The 27,273-nt window shown below is 43.5% G+C and overlaps 1 protein-coding gene and 1 long non-coding RNA gene across 2 annotated transcripts in view; one reads left to right on the top strand and one right to left on the bottom strand.

The window, feature by feature from the left end:
- Window positions 1-27,273, top strand: part of ARID5B (AT-rich interaction domain 5B) — a 165,511-nt gene that overhangs the window by 126,075 nt on the left and 12,163 nt on the right. The window contains exons 6-8 of the mRNA XM_039360041.1: window positions 4,327-4,531; window positions 10,401-10,453; window positions 17,229-17,326. Of these exons, the coding sequence (XP_039215975.1) occupies window positions 4,327-4,531; window positions 10,401-10,453; window positions 17,229-17,326 (356 nt within the window). The remainder of the gene's footprint in view (window positions 1-4,326; window positions 4,532-10,400; window positions 10,454-17,228; window positions 17,327-27,273) is intronic.
- Window positions 10,940-15,827, bottom strand: LOC120315543. The gene is made up of 2 exons (XR_005558709.1): window positions 13,041-15,827; window positions 10,940-12,415 (listed from the first exon to the last, which is right to left on the bottom strand). It is a non-coding gene; the product is annotated as an uncharacterized LOC120315543 (long non-coding RNA).

Genomic DNA, 27,273 nt, shown 5'->3' on the forward strand with positions numbered 1-27,273 from the left:
GCCAGCAGGGGTAGTCAAACTTGGCTCTTTTATGACTTGTGGACTTCAACTTCCAGAATTCCTGAGCCAGCAGGGGTAGTCAAACTTGGCTCTTTTATGACTCGTGAACTTCAACTCCCAGAATTCCTGAGCCAGCACAGCTGGCTCAGGAATTCTTGAAGTTGAAGTCCACGAGTCATAAAAGAGCCAAGGTTGACTACCCCTGTTCTATAAGGTCACTTCTGGTCATTGAGGGAGGAAATTGAGTTCTAGGCCTGCATGCTCCTCCATTCTGATTTAGTATCTACATGAAGCCATGGGGAGATCACCCATCAACACAGATCAGGCATCATCAGTAGCGTGATGATGCTCAGCCTTAAACCTCAACCCAATGTAGTTAAGAAGACCTTATATAATGTGCCAGTTATGACCCTTCCTGGACTAGGGGATTTTACTCACAGTCACTCATCCCTTGGTCACCTCTCACCTGGACTACTGCAATGTCTTCTTCATGCCCTTGCCCCCACGTGGAAGCCACGGGAGGTCCAGAATGTGATAGCTGAAATGGTTACGGACACACTTCTGTTCCCCATGCAATCGCTCTGCTTTGAGAGCTGTGTTGATGGCTGCTTGGCTTGTGGATGTAGTTCATGGTGGTTGCTTTCAAAATGCTGTTTGGCCACCTGTTCCCAGTTATATCTGCCTGTTCAGTAAAGATACAAGGAGTAGCTCTCTCCACACTGCTTCTCTCAGGCAAAGGCACCATCAGGTGCTGCTTGGCAGCCCCGTTCTCTACAACCTAAAGTTTAGGAAAACCAGGGAAACATGGCTGCCTCAGCAGGCCTCAGCAGTGGCCACATGATGAGGTTGCCCTCTCTTGCCGTCGGCGTAGGTTACGTTGATTATTATTGTGTTGTTTAATCTGACTTCTAGACTGCATAATCGGCTTACGGTTGGCAGCAGTTAAAACAGCATGTAAGTCCAACAAATAAACAACGTAACTGATGTATGTTCTGACCTTGGTCACCATTGTCATGAAGGATCTGTCCCAATACCAAATGCCCTCATTTATTAGTATTGCACAGGAGAGGCTACCTGTTAGATCCCATGTCCTCAGGATGCAGGGGAAGATGTCATGTATGTTCCTTTCTTGCTAACATGCTCCCACTCTTCTGAGAATTTGTTTTGCTCACAAAACCAAACCAACAAACTCTGGGCGTCTGAGACCCATTCTCAGCTGCAGTCGGGGCTACAGTACAAAACACGCAAGCCGTAGGACGACAGTAATGTGACTGGAGTTTCTTAAAAGAGGAAAGGATGAATGGCTGAATGTATTTCACGAGGAAAACGACTCCTCAGAATTTTATCACGGAATTTTGAAACGCTTCTTCTTTTTCATCTGTCCAAAAAAAAAATCTAATTAGGGTGTTAATTAATAGCACATATATCAACCGTCTAATGCTGAAAAGATGGATAGCAGTTTGCCCTTCCCAGTGCCCCCCTCCCTATGCATGGAGAGCTCCCCCCCCCCAATGCCTTGCTAAATCCAAAATAGACCACTCCCATGGATTGTTTGATTAATAGGAACGGTCAATTCATTTTGGCTCTGATTTTCTCTCTCAGCACGAGACGACGTGACTTTCCATTCAAGGGATGCAGTTGCTGGCCACAGATAGTTTGACACTGAGCGAAATTGGGAACCCAAGTTTCCCTTGGAGTAATCTAAGACCCAAGAGACTCCCCAAGTTTTAAAGAGCTTCTGCTGTATGGGCACATTCAGTTTTTCCCTTCAGCACAAATGCTGGAAATTTCCTCTTAAAAGGCCCACAAGCAAATCCATTTCCCAATGGCAGCTAATTTAAACTATACTTTGAGCCCACAATAAAATAAGATGGTCTCTCACCAGATTTTAACAGAACTAATTCATGCCTCACCACAAGACTTTTATACCAAATATTTTATTTATGGAAACACTACACTGGTCATGAACGTATGAAGAAAATGTTCCTGCTAAGTTATGCAGCCTTCAAAGGCTCCTCTTTTGTATAGGAGTGTGTGTGCTTTTTCTTATACTGAATCCATATTGTGTGCCTCTTCCCGCTCCTCTCTGACAAGATTTTTTTAATACCAATAAGGACCTAAAATAGTCGTTTATTTAAGATTGTGCTACATAATAAAGGCTTAATGTGCACTAGTTTGATTTAATGGAAATTTCTCGTATGAAAGAATTCATGGTATCCTGCCATTTATTCTTTCTTTCCTTCCTTCCTTCCTTCCTTCCTTCCTTCCTTCCTTCCTTCCTTCCTTCCTTCCTTCCTTCCTTCCTTCTTTCTTTCTTTCTTTCTTTCTTTCTTTCTTTTTTTCTTTCTTTCTCCATTTTATTTTTTGAGCACCCAAATCAATTGATATGCTTATCACTGGACAAGACATAGTCTTGCAAATATTCCTGGGATGTTCTATAGCCGAGAAGCATGTCTGACACCAAACTAGTTTTTTTTTAAATTCTCATATTGCCATAAATACTTTGCAAGTATAAATAAACTCAGGGCTCTTGTACTTCAGTCACACAGGGAAAAAAATTCTTACTTTCCAGCTTAGAAAGTGGAGGAGACCCGCAAGGCTGGTAATGGCTGTCTGATCCATTGAGATCCATGTGGTAGGCCTGTTCTCAACTTGGTCACCATTGTCATGAAGGATCTGGTCCAATACCAAATGCCCTCATTTATTAGTATTGCACAGGAGAGGCTACCTGTTAGATCCCATATCCTCAGGATGCAGGGGAAGATGTCATTCTTGACCATCCCCCTGATTTTTTTGTTTCTCAAGGCTGATGGGCTTATTGCCAACACCACCTTAATTTTTATGCTCCAGGAATCTTGAGTGGTCTTTCTTGATGTCCATTCTTTCAAGGCTTGTTGCTCTCTAATACCACCATTCAAAGTAATGTCCAAAAGGAGAGTGATGGCCTCAGGACTGCCCATTCACAGACCTCAGACTGCTTTGTGGTACCTTTGTGTGTCCCCCATAGAGCAGGGGTAGGCAACCTTGGCTCTTTTGTGACTCGTGGACTTCAACTCCCAGAATTCCTGAGCCAGCTATGCTGAGGGGAAAGGGAGAGATTTCCAAGCTGAGCCATGCTGGCTTAGGAATTCTGGGAGTTGAAGTCCACGAGTCATCAAAGAGCCAAGGTTGCCTACCCCTGCCATAGAGTTTCTGCCAGAGACTCCTACGCTGAGCCGTTAATAAAAAACTCCGACAGAGGCATATTCTTCTACTCTAGCTTTGGGGGCAGGTCATGGTGGTCCCTTTAAAGCAGGAGAGTGCCTCATGTTCCAGAGGACAGGCAACACAACAGAAAAGGTCCTACCAGGTGGTCTTAAGATCAAAGGCCTCAAACTTGAGTAGAGACAGCACCAGGGGACCAGGGCACTTCATAGAAGCAACAGTGCCTGTGCGTTCCCTGTAGCCACTTCTGGCTGGGCAGGTCCAGGACATTTTCCGCCTGGTAAGTGCTAAAGGTCTCAGAAGGCCAGGACTAACAAAGTATCTCCTGCAGAATCTTTTCTCTAGGTGTCCTACCTTCTCTTTCTCACTGAAATTCTTCACTGGGTGAAGAGCTTCCTTTCTGCCTGCCCAAAGGATGGAATTGGGGATGGCTCCCTCAGCTGAAAGGAACATGGAGGACAAAGAACTGTGAGAGGCAAGCAATGTGTGCATTGCTGGGAAGAGATCAACAGAGCCGAGGTGGCGCAGCAGTTAGAGTGCACTACTGCAGGCCACTTTAGCTGACTGCGTTCAGCAGGTCAGCGGTTCAAATCTCACCGGCTCAAGGTTGACTCAGCCTTCCATTCTTCCGGGGTAGGTAAAATGAGGACCCAGATTGTTGGGGGCAATGTAAATATATATATATACATTGCTTACTGGTGTACACCGCTTAGAGAGTGCTTGCACTTAAAGCGGTATATAAGTCTCGGAAATAAATAAATAAACCCCCCCAAACGAAGGCAGCGCCTAAGCACAAACACTCACCCAGAAATCTGTGTCTTGGCCATATATTCAAATGAGGTAAAAGAGTTTGCCTCCCCCCCCCAGCAGAGCTTCAAGGCCACCAAGCAGACTTAACGTGGCCTGCCTTTGCCCATCACACTTTGCATGCTTTGCAGATGGGACCAGGTGGAAGGAAGCAGAGAGCAACTTGAGCGCCAAGAAAAGTTCCAGCGTGAAGACACAACAATGCAATGATTCAGCCTTCTTGAGAAAGAGGAGCTGTGACGGGGTCAGGGGGGAACGAAAGTGAACCAAGCCAGTTTTGAAGACTTAAGTCTGCCATCTCCTCTTTTCTTCCAGGTAAAATGCGAGGCTAGATTACCTTTGTCCAAAACCAAAAATAATAACAGCAACTGTAAAAAGGGCTCCAATGAGAATAAATCCAAGATTTCGGTTCGTGAGGAATGCAGAGCAGATGAACAGGCCTTCCTCGTGGCACTTTATAAATACATGAAAGAAAGAAAAACGCCCATTGAACGAATACCCTACCTCGGTTTTAAGCAGAGTAAGTAGAATTTTCATTGCATATTTTTTTGTGTGTGTGTGCCGTTTAAAAGAATTTAGGCTTTGAATGTGATTGACTTGGCAAGAAGGGACAACATTAAAGGTGGTGGGACCCTAATTTTAATTTTGCATTCTATTGTTATTATCCAAGTCAGGTTGACCTCCCGAGAGGTATTTAGGCATACCAAATGTCTGCAGGGTTTTTGATTTTTCCTAACAACTTTGAGCAAGCTCTCCACATTTGGGGAATGCCCTGCTAATACTAAATCCTTGTCCTTCTGCAGGCAATCTGTGTACCTTGGGGGGTTCTAGGTTACATTAAGTGGGAATCCTGGCCTTGGGTTGTTTCCTAGATTGATTCCCTTTTCATTCCCTATTCCAGGGGTCTTCAAACTTGTCCCTTTTATGACTTGTGGACTTCAACTCCCAGAATTCCTCAGCCAGGCATGCTGGCTGAGGAATTCTGGGAGTTGAAGTCCACAAGTCATAAAAGGGCCAAGTTTGAAGATCCCTGCCCTATTCCATAAGGTCCTCCAGATCAACTGCTCCTAGAAATTTAGTCTGCAATCCTGTTCCACTCTCTTGGGAAGAAGTTGCTTTTTACTCTGCATATTAGCTTAACGAGACTGCATCATTCTGATTTTGAAATGCGTAGCCAAACCAGAAATAACTGTAAAATGCTTCTGTTATTTTCCTCTAAAAAAAAAAAAAACAGTGTAGGAGAAAAAAAAATACTTTAAATCAGTTGGTACCTATAATAGTTGCTTGAGTTAAAAATCACATTTACTTGCATCCTACCCAGTTTTTACAATTGGGGGGAGGGGAAGGATGTACAAGTCTGAGGAACATTTCAGCAAGACCGCTTGCTGTAAAGTAAATTTCAGACATGAAAATCACATTTAATCTAACTGAGTCTAACAGAACCCCACGCAAAGAACTGTTTTAATGGGGGACTTAACCACTATTTAAAAACAATCATTAAATTCTGTGCAAGTATCCCCTACAATGGATGGGATGATGTCATAAAGGATGTGTTCTGAGTCATCCATGTTTTACAAATCATTTTAAAGGAAGAGAGCCTTATTTGGAAATACTAGGGTGGTGGCACAATGGTTAGAACAGGACTTTTCAACCTTTTCACCCATTGTACCACTTTTAGGATATAGCAACATCCGCACCTAGTAAGGTGTCAAAAACTTGATGACCAAAAAAAAAAAGGAAAAAAGTGATAAAGTACAGGTAGTCCTCGACTTACAACAGTTCACTTAGTGACTGTTCGAAGTTACAATGGCACTGAAAAAAGTGCCCCCCAAGCCACAGCCAAGCAAGACACCTTCCTGCCCACCCAGCCACGCTCTTCCTCCTGTCCGAGGTTTTCATTGTTGTGAGCATTTCTGTTGAGGATTGGCAGCGGGCATGGAGTGGGGGGTGTTTGGTTTTTATTCCCCCCGTCTGCTGGGTGGTTGCAGCAGGTTTTGGTCACTTCACATGATCCTGGGACACTGTGACCATCATAAATATGAATCAGTTGCCAAGCATCTGAATGTAAATCACAAGACCCTGGAGATGCTGCAACATTCCAGTTGATCAGCGCTTCTTCTGGGCTCAGCAGAAGTGCCAGGATCAGTGCTGAGTTCCAGCTGGAGCCTGGCACTGATCCTGGCGCTTCCGCTGAGCCCTGACAGCCCTGCAGCTCCAGCCATCTCTCGCTAAGGCTTGTGCGGTGCTGCCACTGGTTTAGCTCATTCCCCTCCCCCGCTATCACTTTTCTGGGATGGTCGCGTACCACCTGCTAGGTGCCAATGTACCACAGGTGGTACCCGTACCACTGGTTGAAAAGCCCTGGGTTAGACCACAGTACTGCAGGCTACTTCTGCTGATTGCCAGCTGTCTGCGGTTCAGTTTTCAACTAGCTTAAGCTTGACTCAGCCTTCCATCCTTCCATGGGTCAAATGAGGATCCTTTATTGTTGGGGGGCAACAGACTGACTCTGTAAACCGCTTAGAGAGGGCTGTAAAGCACTGTTAAGTGGTATATAAGTGCTATTGCTATTGCCCATCCATCCATCCATGATGCACAGTGGTTAGAATGCAGTATTGCAGGCTAATTCTGCCCACTGCCAGGAGTTCAGTCCTGACCAGCTCAAGGTTAACTCAGCCTTCCATCCTTCCGAGGTGGGTCAAATGAGGACCCAGATTGTTGGGGGGCAACAGACTGACTCTGTAAACCGCTTAGAGAGGTCTGTAAAGCACTGTGAAGTGGTATATAACTCTAAGTGCTATTGCCATTACTATTGCTATCTGAACTTCCCCCCCCCTTATGTTGATGCAGAATGTCAGACTGGTAGGCTTTACATAACAATTTACATACCTAATAGCAACTGACACTAATTGCAACAGGCCTCCAGCAGCCATTAAAAGCTTACATAACTCCAAAATGATTTCAGTGTTTGCTTGAAAAACTAGCTGCACGAAATAGAAGCAGAATTAATGTACTATGAACAGCTTTGTTGCATTACCATTGGATTCCTATTAAATTAAGGCCTGAGCAAAGCTTCTGATAGCTGAGGAAAAAATGCAAGATTTAGCCATGCTTTTGATTCAGAATGTTTTGATTTGTCTGTGTGTTTGTGTGTGTGTGTGTGTGTGTGTGTGTGTGAGAGAGAGAGAGAGAGAGAGAGAGAGAGAGAGAGAGAGGAGAAAATTGCAATGCTTTCTCCCCAAGAAAATTGCAATGCTTTCTCCCCAGATATAACAGAATAATAGAATTGGAAGGGACCTTGGAGGTCTTCTAGTCCAACCCCCTGCGTAACTCCCTGCACAAGTCTGGATAAATGGCTGTCCAATCTCTTCTTAAAAGCCTCCACTTCTGAAGGCAAGCCATTCCACTGATTAATTGTCCTCACTGTCAGGAAGTTTCTCCTTAGTTTCAGGTTGCTTCTCTCCTTGATTAGTTTCCATCTGTTGCTTCTTGTCTTGCTTTCTGGTGCTTTGGAGAATAGCTTGACCCCCTCTTCTTTGGGGCAGCCTCTGAGATATTGGAACACTGCTATCATATCAGATATATCCTTAATAAATTTTAGGAAACAGGAATGCAGCTTAGAAAACTCTGGTTTTCTTAGAAACGGACTATTGGTAGTGCTCAGTTGCCCAGCACTGGGGCACAATCACCCTGGACATGCAGCGTCTTCTCTTTCAATAAAACCGAAGCCAGCTTTTCAAGTCCTCAACCAGCAGATAGCGGCCTCTTCAGTTCCACAAAATGGCATCCCTCTTCTGGCTGAATCTGATGGGAAGTGTAGTCCAGGAGACTGGCCAGGGGCGTTACAGGGAGGGTTCCAAAGAAGGAAGAAACCACTGAAGGGGGGGGTGTCAAATTATCTTCTGATGACTAGGACGGTGGTTGACTGCCATTTTCCAATCTGGACATGTGAAAAATCACCTGCTGAGTGTTTAGACAGTGAAACTACTTTGCTGGTAAATAACTCGAGCGTTATATGCTACCAGCCTCAGCAACGTGTTCTGCTGACCAGGGAAAGCCATTTTTTTAGCTAATATTTGTTTGCAGCCCGGAAAAAAAGCTCTTTCAGGGAATAGTATATAATTCACTTGACAAACAGAGACAGGCAACCTATGTTTATCCCATTGTTTAAAGCACACGTGACCAGAGGTTTTTGCAAAACAAGAACCTTTTTTTTAAATATTTGTCACTTCAACAAAAGTATATTAAACATGTATATTAAAAATAGGGCCTACTGGGAAATATACAGTCATATACAAATATACAGTCATCGCATCAAAGGATCCTTCTTTCTGCCTCTGATTCAGATCTCTGATTACTTGCAAATGAATCTAGAGAACAGAAGAACAGAATAACAAAGTTGAAAGCGACCTTGGTGTCTTGTAGTCCAACCTACTATTTCAGACATCCAATCTGTTCTTTAAAATCTCCAGTGTTGGAGTTCCCAGAACTTCTGGAAGCAACGCGTTCCACTGATTAATTAGATTAATAGAAAAAAAATTCAGAAAGAGTGAATTTGCATGTTTTCTTAGACATTTAAGAGATGATTAGTTTTGGCATTGCCACAATGGCCCAAATGGTAGATCGTGGTGAATTCTAAAACAATAATAACCATTGGCATTTAGATGCTGAAGGGCACCTATTCAGTGTAACCCCAGACTCACGCTGTCTAATGATGCTCAGATAGATACCTTTAATTTAGTACCTGCAGTAGGAACCAGTTGGTGCCCAGCCCTGTTCAGCTGAAGGGAGGAGAAAAGAAAAGAGAGAAAAGCATCCATGGTGGAAATACAAGGATGCCCTTTCTGGTGTCCTTGGAGGGACACTAAGATAGCTGTGAGATCCATCCTTGTCACCTTGGCTAGGAGTTCTTTTTATAGAACTTCTGCCGTTTCCAGGTCTTCCACACGGATTCCTTCAGCTTTTACTTCCATGGCTTCAATATCAAAAAGGTGGACACTGACAAGGGTTCGTTTTTCTCAAGAACTATTCCAAATGTGAAGGAAAACACCAAATTTGAAGCAAGTGCAGTCAACTATTGTTCCAACTGCCCCCCCCCCACAAACACACACACAAATTCCACTTGGCCTTTTGGAGTTGGCTGTGTTGAAGCCTCCTCTTGATTCAACCGGGATCAAGCAACCGGGATCAAGATGATTTTGGCTTTTTTTGAAAGGTTGCACAATTGAATGGGCTGGCTCAGTCCCTTTGCCTGAGAGAGGCCTGGCTTTTGTGAAAGCTTAGCGAGTGTTCCTCTAAGACAGGGGTAGGCCACCTTGGCTCTTTGATGACGTGTGGACTTCAACTCCCAGAATTCCTGAGCCAGCCATGCTGAGGGGGAAAGGGAGAGGTTTCCAAGCTGAGCCGTGCTGGCTCAGGAATTCTGGGAGTTGAAGTCCACGCGTCATCAAAGAGCCAAGGTGGCCTACCCTTGCTCTAAGACAGTGGTTCTCAACCTTTTTAATGCCGTGACCCCCAACCAGTCGTAAGTCGAGGACTACTCAACCGGTCGTAAGTCGAGGACTACTCAACTGGTGCAGCACCGTTTGCAGAATGGGACTTTTGGCGGGCTCAGCAGGGCAGAGACAGCCTGGACAATTCCTATTGGCTTTTGAAAGCCAATAGAATTAGACTCTATTCAAGAGAGTCTATTCTATTGGCTTTCAAAAGCCAATAGAATAAAAGGGAGTAGCACAGCTAAGGAAAAGGGGGAAAAATGGCGGACTGCGTTGTTTGGCGACCCCCATGAAATGGTCGTTCGACCCCAAATGGGGTCCCGACCCACAGGTTGAGAACCACTGCCCTAGAAGGCCTCTCTCCAGGGCCATCTGTCCCTTACCTGCCCCAGGTGCAGTGCTGGCAGGAGGAGCACATGGGTTGCTGGGTGGAAGAGGCTTCTGGATCCTGACCAAGGCTGTTCTCTGGCTTTGTATTTGCGCTCACAATTACTGCTTAGTTAGGCCACTTTAAGGAAATGCCCTGTTCTTAATCAATGCTTTCGATTTAGGAGCCCATTCAACAAAGCTTCCTTTGTTTAATGGGACAAGTACTGATTATTTCTTATCCTGGAGGAAGTAATTGTTTTCTAATACCTGTAACTGGATCTAAGTAGAATGTTCCCCTTGCGGTTTTTTTTTTTTTTTTAAAGAATGGCATATGTGCAAAGGGCAGAGTTTGCACTTTGAATTATGTAAATGTGTTTCCCAGACTGTTTCTCTGTTTTTGTCTCAACATGTGGATGTGATTATTGTTTTTCTTGCTTCATTGTCAAAGAAAGATTGTTTCATTTGCCTTTCTTGGACAGATGGTTAATGCAATGCTTATCTCAATGCTTATTGTCCCTCTAACAGTTAACCTTTGGACTATGTTTCAAGCTGCTCAAAAACTGGGAGGATATGAAACAGTAAGTGTTGAAGTGACTTCAGAGAGAGAAAAAAATTGTGCACCCTTAATCTTCTCATGTTTTTGCCATGTGTACATTAAATATACAAAAAAAAAATTTCCCAAAACCACAGTTCAGCAGAAAACACTTTGAATTTATGGGGTTCTCTTTTTTGGAAACAGTCTGAATTAATTCCAGGCTTGGCAAAACTGTAAACGTGTAGTTAAAAAAAAGAAAGAAAGAAAGAAAACCAAAAAAACCTAACTTGAGTGGAAAACATACGTAACTCTTCCTTGTCAAGGAAATTGTTTGGGTCTGTAATTTTTTCCTATGTTAAGAGAAGGATATTCTTCTGCAACCAGCCAAGATTGCGTAAAAGTACATTTGCCTTGGCACAGTCTCTGACATCTGCTCTTGTCAAATATGGGAAGTGTATTAAATACTTTAAAAAGCAATCAGCCATGTCCATTACAGTGTAGCATACTGCAGTGTCTGTTCTTGTTTTTGAATGGTAACAGCCTTTTTGCAAAAAAAAAAAAAAAAAGGTCAGGCCATGTAAACAGGAAGTTATCTAAAGTTCAAAATTACTGGAGTGGGAACACAGTGCACTGATCCTTTTTATCAACTAACAGTATCTGACACAGAGACTTTATTTTTAGCTTGTGGAGAAAACTGACATTGTGGCTTTTATAGCATGTATAATACTGGAGTCACAAAGTGTGATTAAGATCTTAAAAAGAGAAGAAAGAACTGCCTAATGCGAGGGAGAGAGATGGCATTTGTAACAAGATCCAGTTGACATAAAAGTTTCATCCCTGGAAATGTTTTCATTGCCTCGGATTAATCTGAGCGTTCTTGAGGCAGCTGGATTCAAAACACGCTCACCAGGCGTACCTGGATATATATATATATTAAAAAAAAACCCTAGTTTTGCCTTTGTTCAGAAAACATAACAGTTTGGCTGCCCTTACGTTAAATGAAATAACAGATAAAACTTGAAATGTATTTAAGCAAGAGAGCCAAATCACCCTGGAACTAGTAAAAAAAAAAAAAAGCATTGTTTCGTTTTAATAACTATGTGGCTAATGGATGTTGCGATGCTTTTGTTATTACAGGAAATAATGAACACACACAAGCAGTTTTTTTAGCTCGCCCTTTAATTGACATTTGTTCCTTTTGTTTTAGTCAACTTGTCTGGCTAAATCTGTTTTTATTTATTCAGGAGTCATCTCCATTAAATTTAGTGGGTCGTGTTTTGAAGAAAAATGGCAAGTTTAATACGGTTATTGCCGTGCTTGAAATATGAAACGAAAATACCGTGATTAACAAACACCCCTGTTCCAAAGCACGCGGCAAGAAGCTTGATTTTCACTGGGGGTGGTGCCTGAGTTACGACTCATGGCCAGCTTAAAAATTGATGTCCCTTTGAATGATCAAATCAAAAAGATTCCCACCATCCTGTCCCCAAAGGCTTCTGGGTCACAGAGACTGGAATGGATTCCCAAACAAGGAAAGTGGAAAATGGAAAGCGATCAGGAAGGATTCTAAACATAGCAGGCATTTTGCGTGCTTGAACTGAAATCTTAGCTTGGATTTCTGGCTCTGTTTAGCACAAATTGTGACAACATTTGAAGTTGCATTGAGCCTGTGGGCATTTGGGTACAGGAATCATAGTTTTTCCCCCTCAACCAGTAAAAGTGCAACGGAGATTAAATATTGGCAGGAATCCCAAATGAAGCCAGTAGAATCAGAGGAACGTTCCCGTTCTTGGTCTCTTTTGTCATCCTTTCAGTTTGTCACCTTCTCAATTGTTATACTTTTAAGGAACTCCATTCCTTATAGAGCCTTCAGCAGCGCTCCATCCACTTAACTCTTAGGAGGAAATTTGAATAGATTTTTCTGTTCCCGAAACTCGGTTTTAGGGTTGTTCTGATTTTAATAAGCATCTATTCCAATGCTGCAATGGCACATAACTTTTATTCACTGGAAGAAAAAAAAACAGAGAAAAAGAAAAGAAGAGAAAAGCTTTTGTTTGGAAAATGGAACCATTTGTTGGACCTGCTTTCCCCGGGCTTGGCTTTGAGCTAGTGCTTTACCGTCAGCGAGGAATCCGATGATGTCCTGAGGCTGGTTGATACCAGCTGTCTTTCATGTGGGAGGGGGGGTATTCTTACAGGTGAATATACCCAGTTATGAAGAGGTTTAGTTGAAAATGCATACCATTTAAAACTCCCCCAAGTGCTAGAGGTACATACAAGAAGAAAACCTGACCCATGGAGCTAGAGGGAAAGCTTGGTTCCTAGAAAATGTGGCTGAGGACACGGCTGCGGGAGTTCATGAAATAGCGGCCAAATTGGTTGGCATCTCCTCCTTGAGGCTGGCAGATGGGTGCAGAAGAGGCAGCAAAGCCAAAGGTCTGGAAAAGCTCCGTTGATATCAGTCAGTTTAGGACCGTGAAAGGGGACTGCTGGAGAAGGCTGCCCAAGTATAGAGCACAAGAGATTGCTGTTCCAGAACCTGAACTAAGATGCTTTTTAGGCAGGGTCAACTCAACGATAAAATGGTTTTGAAATAAATATTTATTCCCGGAATCCTTAACAGAACTTACAATTCTGAAGATGCTTCCAGATGCTGTACATTTGCCCATTTTATGTAGGTCGAAACAATCATTCCTCCACATCAGCTCTAGCGTGAATTAAGACGGTGTCTCTCCTCATGCATCCCCATGCTCATTTCAGACAAAAGGCATTTCTTCCAAACTGGCACATAGCCAGGATATCCTGTGATGAACTTAGTAGCCCCTCCCACTGACTTGTTAACATAGGATTCACTGAACAACTAAAACTACATTACCCATAAGCCATCTCTTAAGGAGACAGCGCTTAACCCTTTAAATGCTAAACATTCTAACATACAGTTCTCATAGCTAATATATGCACTGGCCAGATGATTACATAACCGGTCCAGCACAATTGCCGTTCAGACTTCCTCAGCAGCTGGAAATAAAACTGACGGAAATGGCAGCTGACTACAGAAGAGGCATCAGTAGTTGAAATCGCAAGGCTGGCATTAAGGAAAAGACAAGGGCGCTTCAAAAAGACGTTGACTTTTACGTTGTTGCTTCCACCAAGGACTTTGACTGTCCACCCCACAGCAAACTTGGGTCTCCTTTAAAAACTATTATCAGCAAGAAGAAGAGCGGGAAAGGTTGATGGGGCAACTGAACGGTTCAAGGTTGGGAAAGGAACGCACAAGATTTCATACCAATACTTTAACTTAAATGCAGAACAAACCACAAGAAGCGTTGAGTTAGAAAAAGCAGAAGTTCAGATGAAAGCTGCTGATGAAAACTAGGAAGGCTGAAAGTGAGAAAGATTTGGGGATCTTTTATTGAAAGTGAAAGGAGAGAATGCGAAATCCCATTCAACCGCTGTTCAACGTTTTTTAAAAAAATCAAAATTCAAAAGATTACGTTAGCAGAAAATGCCAACCCAAAGCAAACAGGGAGAGAAGAAGTTGAATAGTAGCAGACTTTTATTTGCCCTCCTAAGATAAAGTTTGCAGAGGAATGGCAGCTAGAGCCATGCAACCAAGAGACATTTGCTACTTGGAAGAGAGACTAGCAGAAATCTACCCAGAATGTTAAACTGTTGAGACATCACATGGACAACCAGGGTATGTATTGTCAAGCCCATGGCCTGCTCAGTTGTGACATACAGCTATGAAAGTTGGACCATCAGAAAGGCTAAGCAAAAAAAAAAGATGAATACTTTTGAATTTTGGTCCTGGAGAAAATTGTTGACAGAAGCTTGGACAGCCTGAAGAACCAATCAATCACTCAACACCAGATGAAGTCACATTGGGCTGCTCAGTAGAAGCACTAAGAATGTGGCTAAAACGGAGATATTTTAGTCACATAATGCAAAGGTGGGAGTCCCTGATTCTCTGATGCAATTGAAGACAATGAAAAAAGGTGGACAGAAGACCCTTTGGCCAGGTGCCATCACAGATAATGGCCCAAGGAGAACCTTTCAATCGGCGAAAGGATGTTTGTTGGATCATGAAGCATTAGAAGCAACTAAACGACAAGAAGGCAATAATACTTAAAGAGAAAAAAATAGGGAAGACACCATGGCTTTGAATTATGTGCATTTCAGAAACAGCGCGTAAGGAAGTTGTGACAGCCTGTTTTGCAAATACAAACGACCATGAAGTCCTATCGGCATCTTTAATTAAAGCCAAGTACAGTGTTTATATTGTCACAATGGAAATTGTCAGATCTTATGTTATATACTACGTGCCCACCAGCCGAAGGCAAATTTATGAGGTGTTCCAAAATTCCATGCATATTTAAAACAGGACAATTTCTACGTTGGGGATTAATCGTATATTTATTTTCAATTAATTCAATTTTGTACACGAAAAGAACTATCGAATAGGAGAGTTTCGTTTGCAAGGGATTTAAGCGAGAATCCCGTGTTCCAGGTGTCTCCGTTTGAAGGTGTATGGAACCTTCTCTAAAATATGGAATCCATTTTCTAGCAAGGATCATTTTGAGGAAGGGTATTCTAAAGACAAAAATGCAAACAGCCAGGGTTCGACAGGCAGCCTTCTTCAGACTTGGAATCTCAGTTTTCTCACCTCTATGATTTGGGGGTAAACATGCAAGACCTGGCACCCCAGAAATGATTTTTTTTTTTCCCCAAATATGTTACAACACGTGAGATGATTGTCTGCAATGCTCTGCCTGAGGACGGTATTGCCCACAAGTCATGGCTTATGGCTGCCTGCAGAAGTGAGAGCAAGCCTGTCGCTCCCCCTTCTCTTGCAAATCCTGCAGGAATTGGATGCTGGGCAGCACCCACAGTTCCTTTCTCTCAAGGAAACAGCTCCCTGCACGAATGGGATGAAAACAAAGCAGCCTCATCCACAGAATGAATGGGGAGCCCACTTCACTGAGGCCTGCAACAGGCCTGCACTGAGGCCTGTTGTTCATCACTGTCCCCTCTTTTCAAGGGGCCCCTGCCCCAGAAGCAGAAAGAGTCGTCCACCTCCCCACAACCTTTTGTGTTGGTGTACAAGGCCACCATCTCTGGAAGCACAAATCCTTCCCTCGCTTGCAGTCAGAGTCCAGTGGGCACAGAAGACCAGCTGCAAAGCCCAGAGGTTGTGTCTTGGCCTAGTCCTGGCAAAATATCCCCTAGGCATGTTTAGTGAGCCTTCATCCCCTCCAAGCCAGGCTAGGAAAAAAAAAGATATAGGTAAATATGTTGTTTGCCCACATACAAGCCTCAAATTATTATTATTATTATATTATTATTATTAAGTTGGAAGGGATCTTGGCAGTAGTAGTAGTAGTAGTAGTAGTAGTAGTAGTAGTAGTAGTAGTAGTGTAGTAGTAATAATAATAAAGTTGGAAGGGACTTTGGAGGTCATCTAGTCCAACCCCCTGCTCAGGCAGAAAACCCTATACCATTTCAGACAAATGGCTGTCCAGTCTCTTCTTAAAAACTTCCAGTGTTGGAGCATTCACAGCCCCTGGAGGCAGGTTGTTCCACTGGTTAATTGTTCTGACTGTCAGGAAGTTTCTCCTTAGTTCCAGGTTGCTTCTCTCCTTGATTAGTTTCCATCCGTTGATTCTTCTCACGGTTGAATAAAGAGGCATTTTGATTTAATCTCCATCCGAAAGAGGTAGTGATTATGACTAATGGGGGAAAAAAAACAAAGATAACATTGTTTGTCTGAAATTATAATATTACCAAGTAACATTTGTTTTGCTTCTGATGCTTGCTTTTTTGCAAAGGAGGCATTTTATCTTTATGCAGAACAGGAAAGGCACCATTTATTCCATGCCATACTAATTAATTCCCCCATTCATCTTCCTTTTTAGATTAAAATTACAACACCTCTCCCACTCACCCAATTTACTCTGCCAATTTAACAACTTTGGGTATTGGTTTCCTTTGGTTCTGATCTGATCAAGCTTTTTTCCCCTCCTGTCCTATTTTAACATAGTTTGGACTGTGTAAAATAACGAAGACCCCCGTTCAGTTCCTTTGCCACGTCTTCCATCTGTTTCTCTGTTAATCCTATTTCTTGCACAAAGATGGCACACATAAAAGTCGTAGCTTGCAATTTAACATGTTATCAGATCTTTGTTTTCTTTTATTTAGCCAATTGAAGGACATAGTTCAGATATTAATCTTAGAAAGTGTTTAGATTTCATTACCGTTTGATCTATGTATCTTACTAGCCCAGATGAGTGAAAAATAAACAGCTTGTATCAAGTTACACAAATTATATTTCTGGATGGATTTACTGGAGAACGTGATGGATTGAGGCTTCCATCCATAGTTCCTTGTCACTAACTCGATAAAGTAATTCTGTAATCATTATTTATGCTGAGTTTGGGATTCCTATTTATAATTTACCAAGAGCTTTCTCTGAAAGCATTTTAATGGTTAATGCTCTCAAGTGAGTGAATGCTTTCCCCCCCAAGAAATTGCATACACAAAATAGTCAGGCTGCTTACTAAAGAGGCAGAAACAAAATGCAATTCCAGAAAAAAAAAATAGAGGTAGGTGAAACAAATGTGCAAAATGTTGTGTACTGTAGGGATCCATATTAACCCATTCTGCACTGGCTTTATGGCTTGTGCTTCCTGCTGTCCCATATGGCTCACATGTACATTTGTTGCTACTCTCTCTCTCTCTCTCTCACACACACACACACACACACACACACACACACAGTATGTGAAGATGCTGGATTAAATTTTCCGTTGCCATTTTTGCAGATCACAGCCCGCCGACAATGGAAACATATTTATGACAAATTAGGTGGAAACCCCAGGAGCACCAGTGCAGCCACCTGCACACGGAGACATTATGAAAGGTAAGAGAGCCGTGATGAAATGCTTATCTAATAAAGAAGAACAATTCAGTGGGGGAGACTTCAAAGACTTTTGCAAGGAATTGGCTGGAGGGGGCCCCCGGACAGCTCCTTTCTCAAGTCCCTGGAAAGGCTTCATCGCCAGTTTAATCCTTTGATGGGCTTTGACTTCCACCCATGTTTGTTTCTTCTGTCAGAAAATGAAGGGCTGGCCTCTGATTTCTTTCATTTCTCCAAACCTTTTATTAGCTCGAAGCTCTAACAATTAAGCAAGATAATCAACAGGGCACCAATGGGGAATATTTTAAAGATCTGAATGGCTCTGGGTTGCCTTTTAAAAATAATTATGTGTGTCTGTGTATATGTGTGTATATATAATTATCTGTGTGTGTATGTGTGTGTATGTGTGTGTGTGTGTGCGTGTATAGTAATTTTTTTCTAGATAGATAGACAGATAGATATAAATATAGATATAGATATAGATATAGACAGTGCTTTTTTTCTTTTTTAAAAAAAGGTGCTGGAACTCACATACATCATACAACCTGCCTTGCCTACCCTACAAGGTTCCATCCAAAAAAGGTGCTGGAACTCAGTTCTGGGTGTTCTATGAGAAAAAAAAGCCCTGGATATAGATATAGAGATAGATAGATAGATAGATAGATAGATTGATAGATAGATAGATAGATAGATAGATATAAATGAAGCAACAATTAGCTTGTTTGTTCCGCTGGAGTGTGTGTGTGTGTGTGTGTGTGTGTGTGCGCACGCACATTGAGATTGATGGGACGGTTCCATATTCCTTTTTCTTTTTTTCCTTTGCAGCTAACATCCATTTATCTTTCGAAATGCGAAAGACTTGCAGTTTTATAAGCATTGATTTTATACCCTGAGTTAATAATACTTTCCAAAGCTGGCTCTCCAGCATACATCAGACAATGTGATATAGCTGTGCTGCTTTCTTAAAAGAATTTTTTTTAAAAAAAAAATACAGCCATTAATAAAATATGCCCCTTTCAATCTCTGAATGCGCAATGTGATCTCATGCTCCAGATCGCTAACCAGTGACTGGAGGGGCTGAGGCAGCTCGCGCTGAGCTCTCCACATGGGCCACGGGCCAGGTGGGAGAGCCTCTCCCCAAGTCTTGATCCGTTGGCCAGACGGGCGCAAGAGAGATGCTAGTCCTCATGGAGGGGGATGGTCACATTTTGGTAAAAAGCTGCTCTGCTTGGGAAAGAAAGGGCTGGGAGAGGGGCCTGCCCAGCATTAGCAGCACTAAGAAAGGGAGGCTGGGATATCTCTTCGTGACCTTTGAGTTTGGGGGATTTCGGGCCCTTCCTATCCGGGGCCAGCCTTGGACTGTCACCTCTGGGTGAAATTAGAGTTTTTCCTCCGACTGACTTCATGCAGTGAGTAAAGAAGCAGATGCCTCCATCCCATACAAGATTATGAAGTTCTAAACCAGTGGTTCTCAGCCTGTGGGTCGGCACCCCATTTGGGGTCGAACGACCATTTCACGGGGGTCGCCAAACAAGGCTGTCCGCCATTTTTCCCCCTTTTTCTTTGGCCATGCCCCTGGCACCCGGTGATGTATAAGTGGTTGGGGGTCACCACAACATGGGGAACTGTATTATGGGGTCGCGGCATTAGAAAGGTTGAGAACCACTGTTCTAAACTGATTGGCCAATAATTACTTGGACACACACACACACACACACACACACACACACACACACACCCGTCCAGCTAGACAGGGCTGACTCCAGTGAGGAGCTGGACAAGAAACCCCAGGATTGTCCAAAATTGTGAGAAAGGAGGAGGAATCGTGGCCTGTCCAGACTAAGACTCCCCCCTCTACCGCCTGTTTTCTCCAAATCTGCCTCTTCTTGTTTCCTCTTCTGCCACCTTTAGCCCTCAAATTATGTACACACACACACACACACACACACACACAAAGAAACACACACACACACACACAGCCTGTTTTGTGGAGGCAGCCCCAGATAGGCAGAAGAAGACGATGATTGAAACGCTTTTTTTGGCATGTTCCTGTTTTCATTGTTGTGGCTGGTTGCCAGTCAATATTTTCATTTTTAAAACCAGGCAGTTGCAGCGCTTGTGAGTTTCCTAAGTGTTGTTCCGGACATGCATCAGGGCCTTCCACGGGCCTTCTTAAAGGTGTGCAAGTGCAGGCTGCTCGGAGGAAACTTGGTGGACATTTCTGTGGAATCCTTTACTGTTCGCAAATGCGGAATTATGGCTGCAGCTCCAGCGGCAGTTGATTGTCTTCAGTCAGTGCAACCCCTTCACCAAAAGGTCTTTGCCAGTCCAGTTCAGCTTCCAGCCTCCCCGTCTCTGTCGGGTTTCAGCATCGTACTAGTTCTTGCCTGTAGTGCATTAATACTCTACAGTAGTGGCCAAAATTGTGGAAACCTTTTGGGGGAAAGTGTACAGTAGAAATGCCACTTTTGGTTAAGTTTCCACCCATTTTCTTCTAATTTCATTACAACTGTAGCCTCGTTCACTTCATAATACCATTTTACATCGCTTTCTGGGCAACTCTTTGCACCATGATTTTAATTTTTATTACATTTTACAAGCTCACTCAATGAAAGAACACAACAAAAACCCAACCAACTGGATAGCCATCACATAACACACTAACCAATGTCCTCCTCTCAGCTTCAATTCAGGACATCAGTCACTGAATCCTACTGTGATCGGATTGCCTCATTGCCAAAACAAGATGACACCCGATTGGCTCTCTAAACACTCGTGCTCATTGGCTACAATCGGATGAAGGAAAGCTCCCTGAGATCAATCTAAGCAAGTTGTGCTTCCTTTGTCCCGTTATTTGGCTATAACTTTTCATAAAATACAGTACAGACAATTGAACAAACTTCGTTGCATTCCATTTTTTTTCAATTGAAAAGTTTTATAAAAATTACGGTATACGCCCCAAAACCCACCCACCCTAAACCCACCCTCTCCCTCCCCCACTTCCCAGAGCTGAGTACAGGGTTACAAATATAATAATCAAACTCTAACTAACATTAACTAACTATATAAATAACCAAGTCCATAATGCGCTTTAACTCCCCTTTAACATAGGTATAAACAAATTAAAAATAAACATAATAATATAAACAAGTTGATATTATTAAACAATACTATATCCAAATTGTTAAACAATATTTACTAAAAATAATAATAAAACTAATAAAAATTCAACTATAATAAACTATTAATAATAATAATACTCTAAAATTTACTCATAAACTAAATTGAACTTTTTAGTCCCATATTTATTCTGAATATAATCTATCCATCTTCTCCAGACCGAAATGTATCTTTCTTGTGAATGATCCTTCAAGTAAGCAGAAATGTTTGCCATTTCTGCTAAATTTGACACTTTAAGCGTCCATTCTTCTATAGAAGGCAAACAATCCTTCTTCCAGTATTGCCCTACCAATTACCTTGCAGCTGTTATCAAATTCAACATCAAATTAATTTCTTTAGCATCGCAATCTACAATAACACCCAATAAAAATAATTGTGGAGTAAACTGCATTCCATTCTTGATTAAATTATCTTTCCATTGATATGTAATTTTATGGTTCTACTCCCCCCCCAAAAAAAGTGGTGTTATTAGCCATCAAACCTCAAAAATACACTTTCCCCAAAAGGTTTCCACAATTTTGGCCACTACTGTACGTAGATGCTTAAGTTACAGGTGATGACCCGGTATTATTAGGTAGAAAATGCCTTTTCCCCGGGTGGAGCTGTTGCTATGGTCCCGATTCCACAGACCCAAGGCACACAAGGCGCTATGTTGATTGTGCGGCTTTAATTCTCCTCCACTGGGATCACCCTTGGCCCAGCCAGAGGGCTGCCTGCTTTGGGGGGCAATAAAGCTGCTCTGGTGGGGTTCCCAGCGCATCCTGATGTGCCACCCTGCACAACTTCCGACCATCTTGGTTTATCCCTTGTTTAGCATTGACTAAAAACAGCTGCTAGTGCTTGGGTTATTCTTTGCAGCCTCGTATCTAAAAAGTGATATTAAATCAGATGTGATTCCTTCCAGAGCCTTTTTTTGACTCCTCTATGTGCAAAATACACGATGGCTGACTTTCATTTCCCTGAATAAACAGTGAGGTTTCCCCCCCCCCCCGAGAGCTAAAGAAAGCATAGAGTCACCCGATTATAAAGAAAACATTATTATTTGTTTGAGAGCTCAGTGTTTCTAAACAAAGTGTAATTAAGGAAAAGAAAAGCTGTATTTTAAAAGCTCTGAGCCCTTGTACAAATCGTCTCTGGGGGGGAGGGTTGTTCCCCTTCATAGAGTGGGAAGCAGATGGTTAAAATGTCTGGATAGGGACAAAAACCCAGGTCCACAACAGGAGTGTGTTGGTTCAAATAAGCACCCTCAGCAAGTGGGTAATTTCATTTTCTCAGTGCTGGCATAATTGCCCCGTCTTGCCTAAGGTCAGGGTTAGGCAACCTTGGCTCTTTTATGACTCGTGGACTTCAACTCCCAGAATTCCTGAGCCAGCCATTTCCTGCAACACTGGCTGCCACCCAACCCAGAAGCATAATAGAGTCTATTTGGTTGGCTTGAGTTCTTTTCTTCACTCTTTTTGCTTCAAAGATATCGGATAGTTGGGTTAGGGCAAGGGTAGACCACCTTGGCTCTTTTATGACTCGTGGACTTCAACTCCCAGAATTCCTGAGCCAGCCATGCTGAGGGGAAAGGGAGAGGTTTCCAAGCTGAGCCATGCTGGCTTAGGAATTCTGGGAGTTGAAGTCCACGAGTCATAAAAGAGCCAAGGTTGCCTACTTCTGATTATTGGTCAATCAATTTCTATAGCTACCAAACTCATCCATTAGACTAATTCATGTCTGTTTTGGTTTGTCCTTGCTATGACGTGTGTGTGTGTGTGTGTGTGTGTGTGTGTGTGTGTGTGTGTGTGTGTAGATATGCACCCCAAAGGATTTGCACTGAAGGGGGCCTGGCAGGACTGGATATGATTCGCTGTCTGTCCATCCACCTTTTCCCCCCTCCACCGTCTTGGATGAAAGGTGAGAATGAAATTCCAGAAGTTGTGAAGGAAAGAAACAAGCAGAGCTAAACTCTGTAGATATTGGACGTGGCTCGTTCTGCCTTTCTCATTTGTAGTAGGCACATTTGTCCATGAAATCTCACACTGTGTTTGGTTGAAGCGCTTAGCGTTTATTGGCATCTCATGGCAAACTTAACACATGAAATCAGTAAGAATATCATTTGACAAAATCCCCATCAGTCAATTGCAAAAGGCAGCTTCACCGAGAATAGCTTACATCCTGTGATGACACCTTTAAGGCCATCAAACATTGCCTCTCCCAGGTCCTTGGGAAGGACTCCAGAGTTGGACAGCAATGCCAAGCCCAGCCTGGACAGCTGGATGACTGTGCGACCAGCCATAATAATAATAGCAGTAGATGCTAGATGCTGTCACGCACCAGCTCTCAAATCATGTCAAACAGCGGCTCATCACAGTGAAACAAAAATATTAAATACTATTGCACATCAGTTATCAATCTCGTCAAATCCTAAGTGCCATTGCATGCCAACTGATGAAAACTGTCGAATGCCATCTGTCAAATCTGAAAAGACTGAAATTAAATCTGGTGTTTAAAATCAAGCGCCTTGATTTCCAGACCTCAGACCTCCATTGCTTGATGCCTATTGGGATACTGGGGGAAGTTTCAAAGTCATGTTCACGATATAATCTTAAAACCCAAGACAAGAGAAAGTTTGGTGGGAGCCTTCAATTCTCTTCCCCCCCCCCCACCAATACTTCCTGGGGTTGGCCAGGCCAAGCTGTTCTACACAAGGGGTGTCTATTCCTAGAACAGACAAGGGGAAGGTCCAGGTTTTTTTTTTTTTTGTTTGTTTGTTTTTTGCATGGGTTACTCCAGTTTGTAGTCTTAAGGTCTGATCAGTGCATGAACTCTGCCTGGAGAGATGTAACCCTCACACTAAACCACAGTTTCATCCAACATGGTTTGCTGAATAAGCCCTGTTGGACTGGGTCACAGAACATACTAAAGGAAAAAAATACCCCAGTTGTATTATGATTTAGGACTGCAGGATGCAAGCCCAACCTCGGTTTGTCTGCATATATCTTAATAGCTGGTAAATTCTTTCTCTTCCCTGAATATTTCTACTCTTAACTACCGTATTTTTCTGGCGCATAAGGCGACCCAGTGTATAAGACGACCCCCGACTTCGGTGCCAATTTCCATGCCTAGAAAGTTGTCTTATACGCCGGAAACTACGTAATTTCCGGCGTATAAGACGACCCTCGACTTCGGCGCTGGTTTCCACGCTTTAGAAAGTCGTCTTATATGCTGGAAAATACGGTAGATCAGGCCTTTCTTTGCACGATGGCAAATTTATTTTCAGCCCACATAATCCTATTGCGTAAGGCTGCCATCCCACCCGACGGCTCCTCTCTGCTCGCATTCTATGGATCGGGGGCACTTGGAAATGTTTCTCTCTCTCGAGGAAGATTATTTCCTTTGCCTGCTTCTTGGAATAAGCCCCAGGGCTGGTTAGCGGATGTTCATCTTTAAAGCATCCTATTTGGACCGGGATCTATGGACCTGGAGGGAGAGTTGGCGCTCCCTGCACAGCCAAACAGCTTCCCCTGGTTTTGTGGCCTAAAGAAGTTCCTTCCAATAAGAGGCTTCTTGCCTGCACACTGGCACAGGCTTAGAGCACAAGTTGGAGGTCTCCCCATCTGCCCTTTTTCCAGTGTCCAGCGTTTTTGCCCCAAGGGAAGTGAAGGGTTTGGGCCCCGGGGAAACTCCTGGGGAAGCTGACCAAGAGCCACTAAGAATCTGCAACAGGTGAAGCAGGATTGCGGAAAAACGGCAATCGGTGTCGGTCCTGCCCCAACTTTATCCCTTAAGTAAGAACGACCCTCAATTCCGTTTGGTGTGAAAGGCTTACTTTACTAAAGGCCAAGTGGATTACGACATAGCAAAGCCAGAACTGATGTCTGTGCACCAAACTTTCCCAATTAACTTTGCCCTGTTTGTCCCTTCCCATTGCTGATCCCTCGTTTTCCAATCATATTCAAATAAAACATTTTGGGAGTGGTCTCTTCCACTGTAGAGTAGGCGGTTTGGAGATGCATGCCGTTCCTAGCTGTTTGACACTGAAGTTGTGTCTCTAGAAGCTACCATGAGTTGTCGGCCTTCCCCCTCCTCCCCCCATCCAACTCCCCGCCCCCAGAGTTCATGCCAGACTGGCAGCTAGCGAATGAGAAGCACAGGCGTGAGATGGCAGTTCTGACAACCAGTTGTATTCACACAGCCAAGCTGGGCTGAAAGGGAAACTGAGTCCTGAAAGAACTACTAAGACATATCGTTCCTTGGCGAAGGAACTGAATATGCAATGTCCAAATCAAAAAGTTGATTTATTTATTAATGCCCTAGAGCAGGGGTAGGCAACCTTAAACACTCAAAGAGCCACTTGGACCCTGTTCCCAGAGAAAAGAAAACACTGGGAGCCGCAAAACGTGCGCACAAGGGAGGGGGGGAGCTTGATCGAAGAGTTTAATTAAAAAGAAATAGAGGCTGCTGTGCATGAGTTCTCTCCCTCCCTCCCCCTCCCTCTCTTTGTCTCCCTCCCTCCCCCCCTCTCTCTCTCCCTCTCTCCAATCTTCTGCTCACCTGGCAAGCTGGTTTCACGCTGTTCTCAGACAAGCTGACACACATTCTTATTGGGCTGGTTCTTTCCTGCCCTTGGTCTGCCAGCCCTCTTCCCCTACTCAGTGAGAGAGAGGGGGGAGAGAGAGAGAGAGAGAGAGAGAGAGAGAGGGAGAGAGAGCTGCTTTCTGCTTTCTGCTGCTTCCTGGTTCGATGCAGCAAAGGCAGGAGCCCTGCCCAATAAGCTTTTCAGCTTGTCCGAGAACAGCATGAGGCCACTCTCTTTTACACACACACACACAGAGAGAGAGAGAGAGAGAGAGAGAGCACTGCTGCTTTCTGCTGCTTCCTGCAGAGACACAGCAAAGACAGAAGCTCCACCCAATAAGCTTGTCAGCTTGTCGGAGGACAGCGTGAGACAGAAGATCGGAGAGAGAGAGAAGGGAAGCGCACGTGCCTCTCTCTGTCTCTGTCTCTCTCTGCAAATGGCGGAGGAGGACTGGAGCCGCAGGAGAAGGCTGAAAGAGCCGCATGCAGCTCCAGAGCCACGAGTTGCCGACCCGTGCCCTAGAGATAACTCTGGATTAGGAAGTTGACAAACTCCCTGGAAGAAAGCGGTGGCAACCCTTTTCCACATTCTTGCCAAGAAAAATGGGTGAACACTAAAGGCCCAGAGCAGGGCTTCCTCCTCAGAAATTCAGCATTTGAATGCAGCCTTGCCAGCTCATGAAATACTTTACACGGTTTGGCAATCTTACATAAAATGGGGAACGAGAAAGGAATAATAGAAATGCTGGAGGGGATAGATCCTCTGTGGAAGATGGCGCCTCTTCTCTTTGGCCTCTCTGTGGACGCAGGCCCCTCCGCCTTCTCCATCCTGCTTGCCAGACTCTTCTCTCCGCAGGATAGACGTGGGGGCAGGATGCATATTTATCTCTTGGTGCCCGATCCCAAGCTGGCAGGTCTTCCTTTTTTTCTAAAGAAAAGTTTTAAAAACGAGGAAGTTGAACGTGGTTTTCTGACATCACAGCACCAACCACGGGCAGAGTTTAAATGCTGCCACACGAATATCTTCGCCTCTTTCAACAAGGAATCTCTCTGATACTCTTAACTGAGGGAAGACATCTCCATCCTTCTTGCAATGGTGCCCTTAGGTAATTAAAAGCGGGCCAATAAAAGCCTATTAACTGAAAGCAGATGCATTGATCAGCCCAAGTCTCCAATTCTACTGGGTTGGTCTTTGACACCAGCCGAGAGAAAGGAGCTGGTCTCCAGGAAAATCCAGCCCTTTCTGGAATATGCTGAAGCTCCCCAGCAAGCAAGCAAGAACTGGAGGGATCAATGATTTGCTTGGGTGTTTTGTCCCACTTGGATAAAATAACAAGAAGCTTTCTGACTTACAGTACATTTCTGTCCCCAGGGCTTTATCCTTAAGATTAAATAACTGTACCGTCAACAAACATCTTTTCAATTATGTGGAGGAAGAGATGTTTTAACAAAAGAACTATTGAACGGTCTGAAAGCGTGTTTCTCTCCTCCTCTCACCCGTAATTAGAAAAAGGAAATTAAAATCAAAGTATCTAGTGACGGAAGAGGATTTAAATTATTTAAAGCAGACTTTTACGTCAGTATTCCAAGAATCTTCCAGTCTGTTTAAATCAATATCTGCTCGTCTATGGCTCTGGGAAGGGATGATGGGTCTTCCCATCCAAGCCCTGAACAGCCCTGGTCCTGCTTAGCTTCCGGCTCAGACCAGGTTGTCCAGTTGCTACCTGCTGTTGAAATCAATCTCTCTAAAAGCACTAGATTAGGAAAGATGTAGAGCCGTCTGGAAATGATCAAACGCCAGTCTCTCCCAATCGATTCTGTTTTATAAGATCAAAAAAAAAGGTTTTGTTCTGAAGGAGCAATCGGTTGCCGTTGCTCGTCTGCAAAGACGTGCCCTTTTGGAGGGCTTTAGAGGAAGCAGATGGCTAGTAAGGAACACCTATGTTTCTTTGCCTTTTTAATCCTGTTTCTAAGGCTTTGGTTGGTTTCCATGGGGAGAATTAATGATTTATTGTTTATGTCCATGCCAGCTATCTCTGTCTCTTAGAAATAATTACCTCCAGAGGCAGTGGAAATTCTGCCTTCTCATGTTTCCATTTGTTATACTGAGTTCTAGGATTTTTATATTTTTCCTTAATGCAAGAGGCTACATTTTACAGAGAGTGGTTTCGGGGCAGAGGTCTTAACAGGTGGCCCACAGAGTGACC

This window comes from Crotalus tigris, unplaced genomic scaffold, assembly GCF_016545835.1.
Source record: "Crotalus tigris isolate CLP2741 ecotype Arizona unplaced genomic scaffold, ASM1654583v1 scf7180000019147.1630427, whole genome shotgun sequence".
NCBI classification, from domain to species: Eukaryota; Metazoa; Chordata; class Lepidosauria; order Squamata; family Viperidae; genus Crotalus; species Crotalus tigris.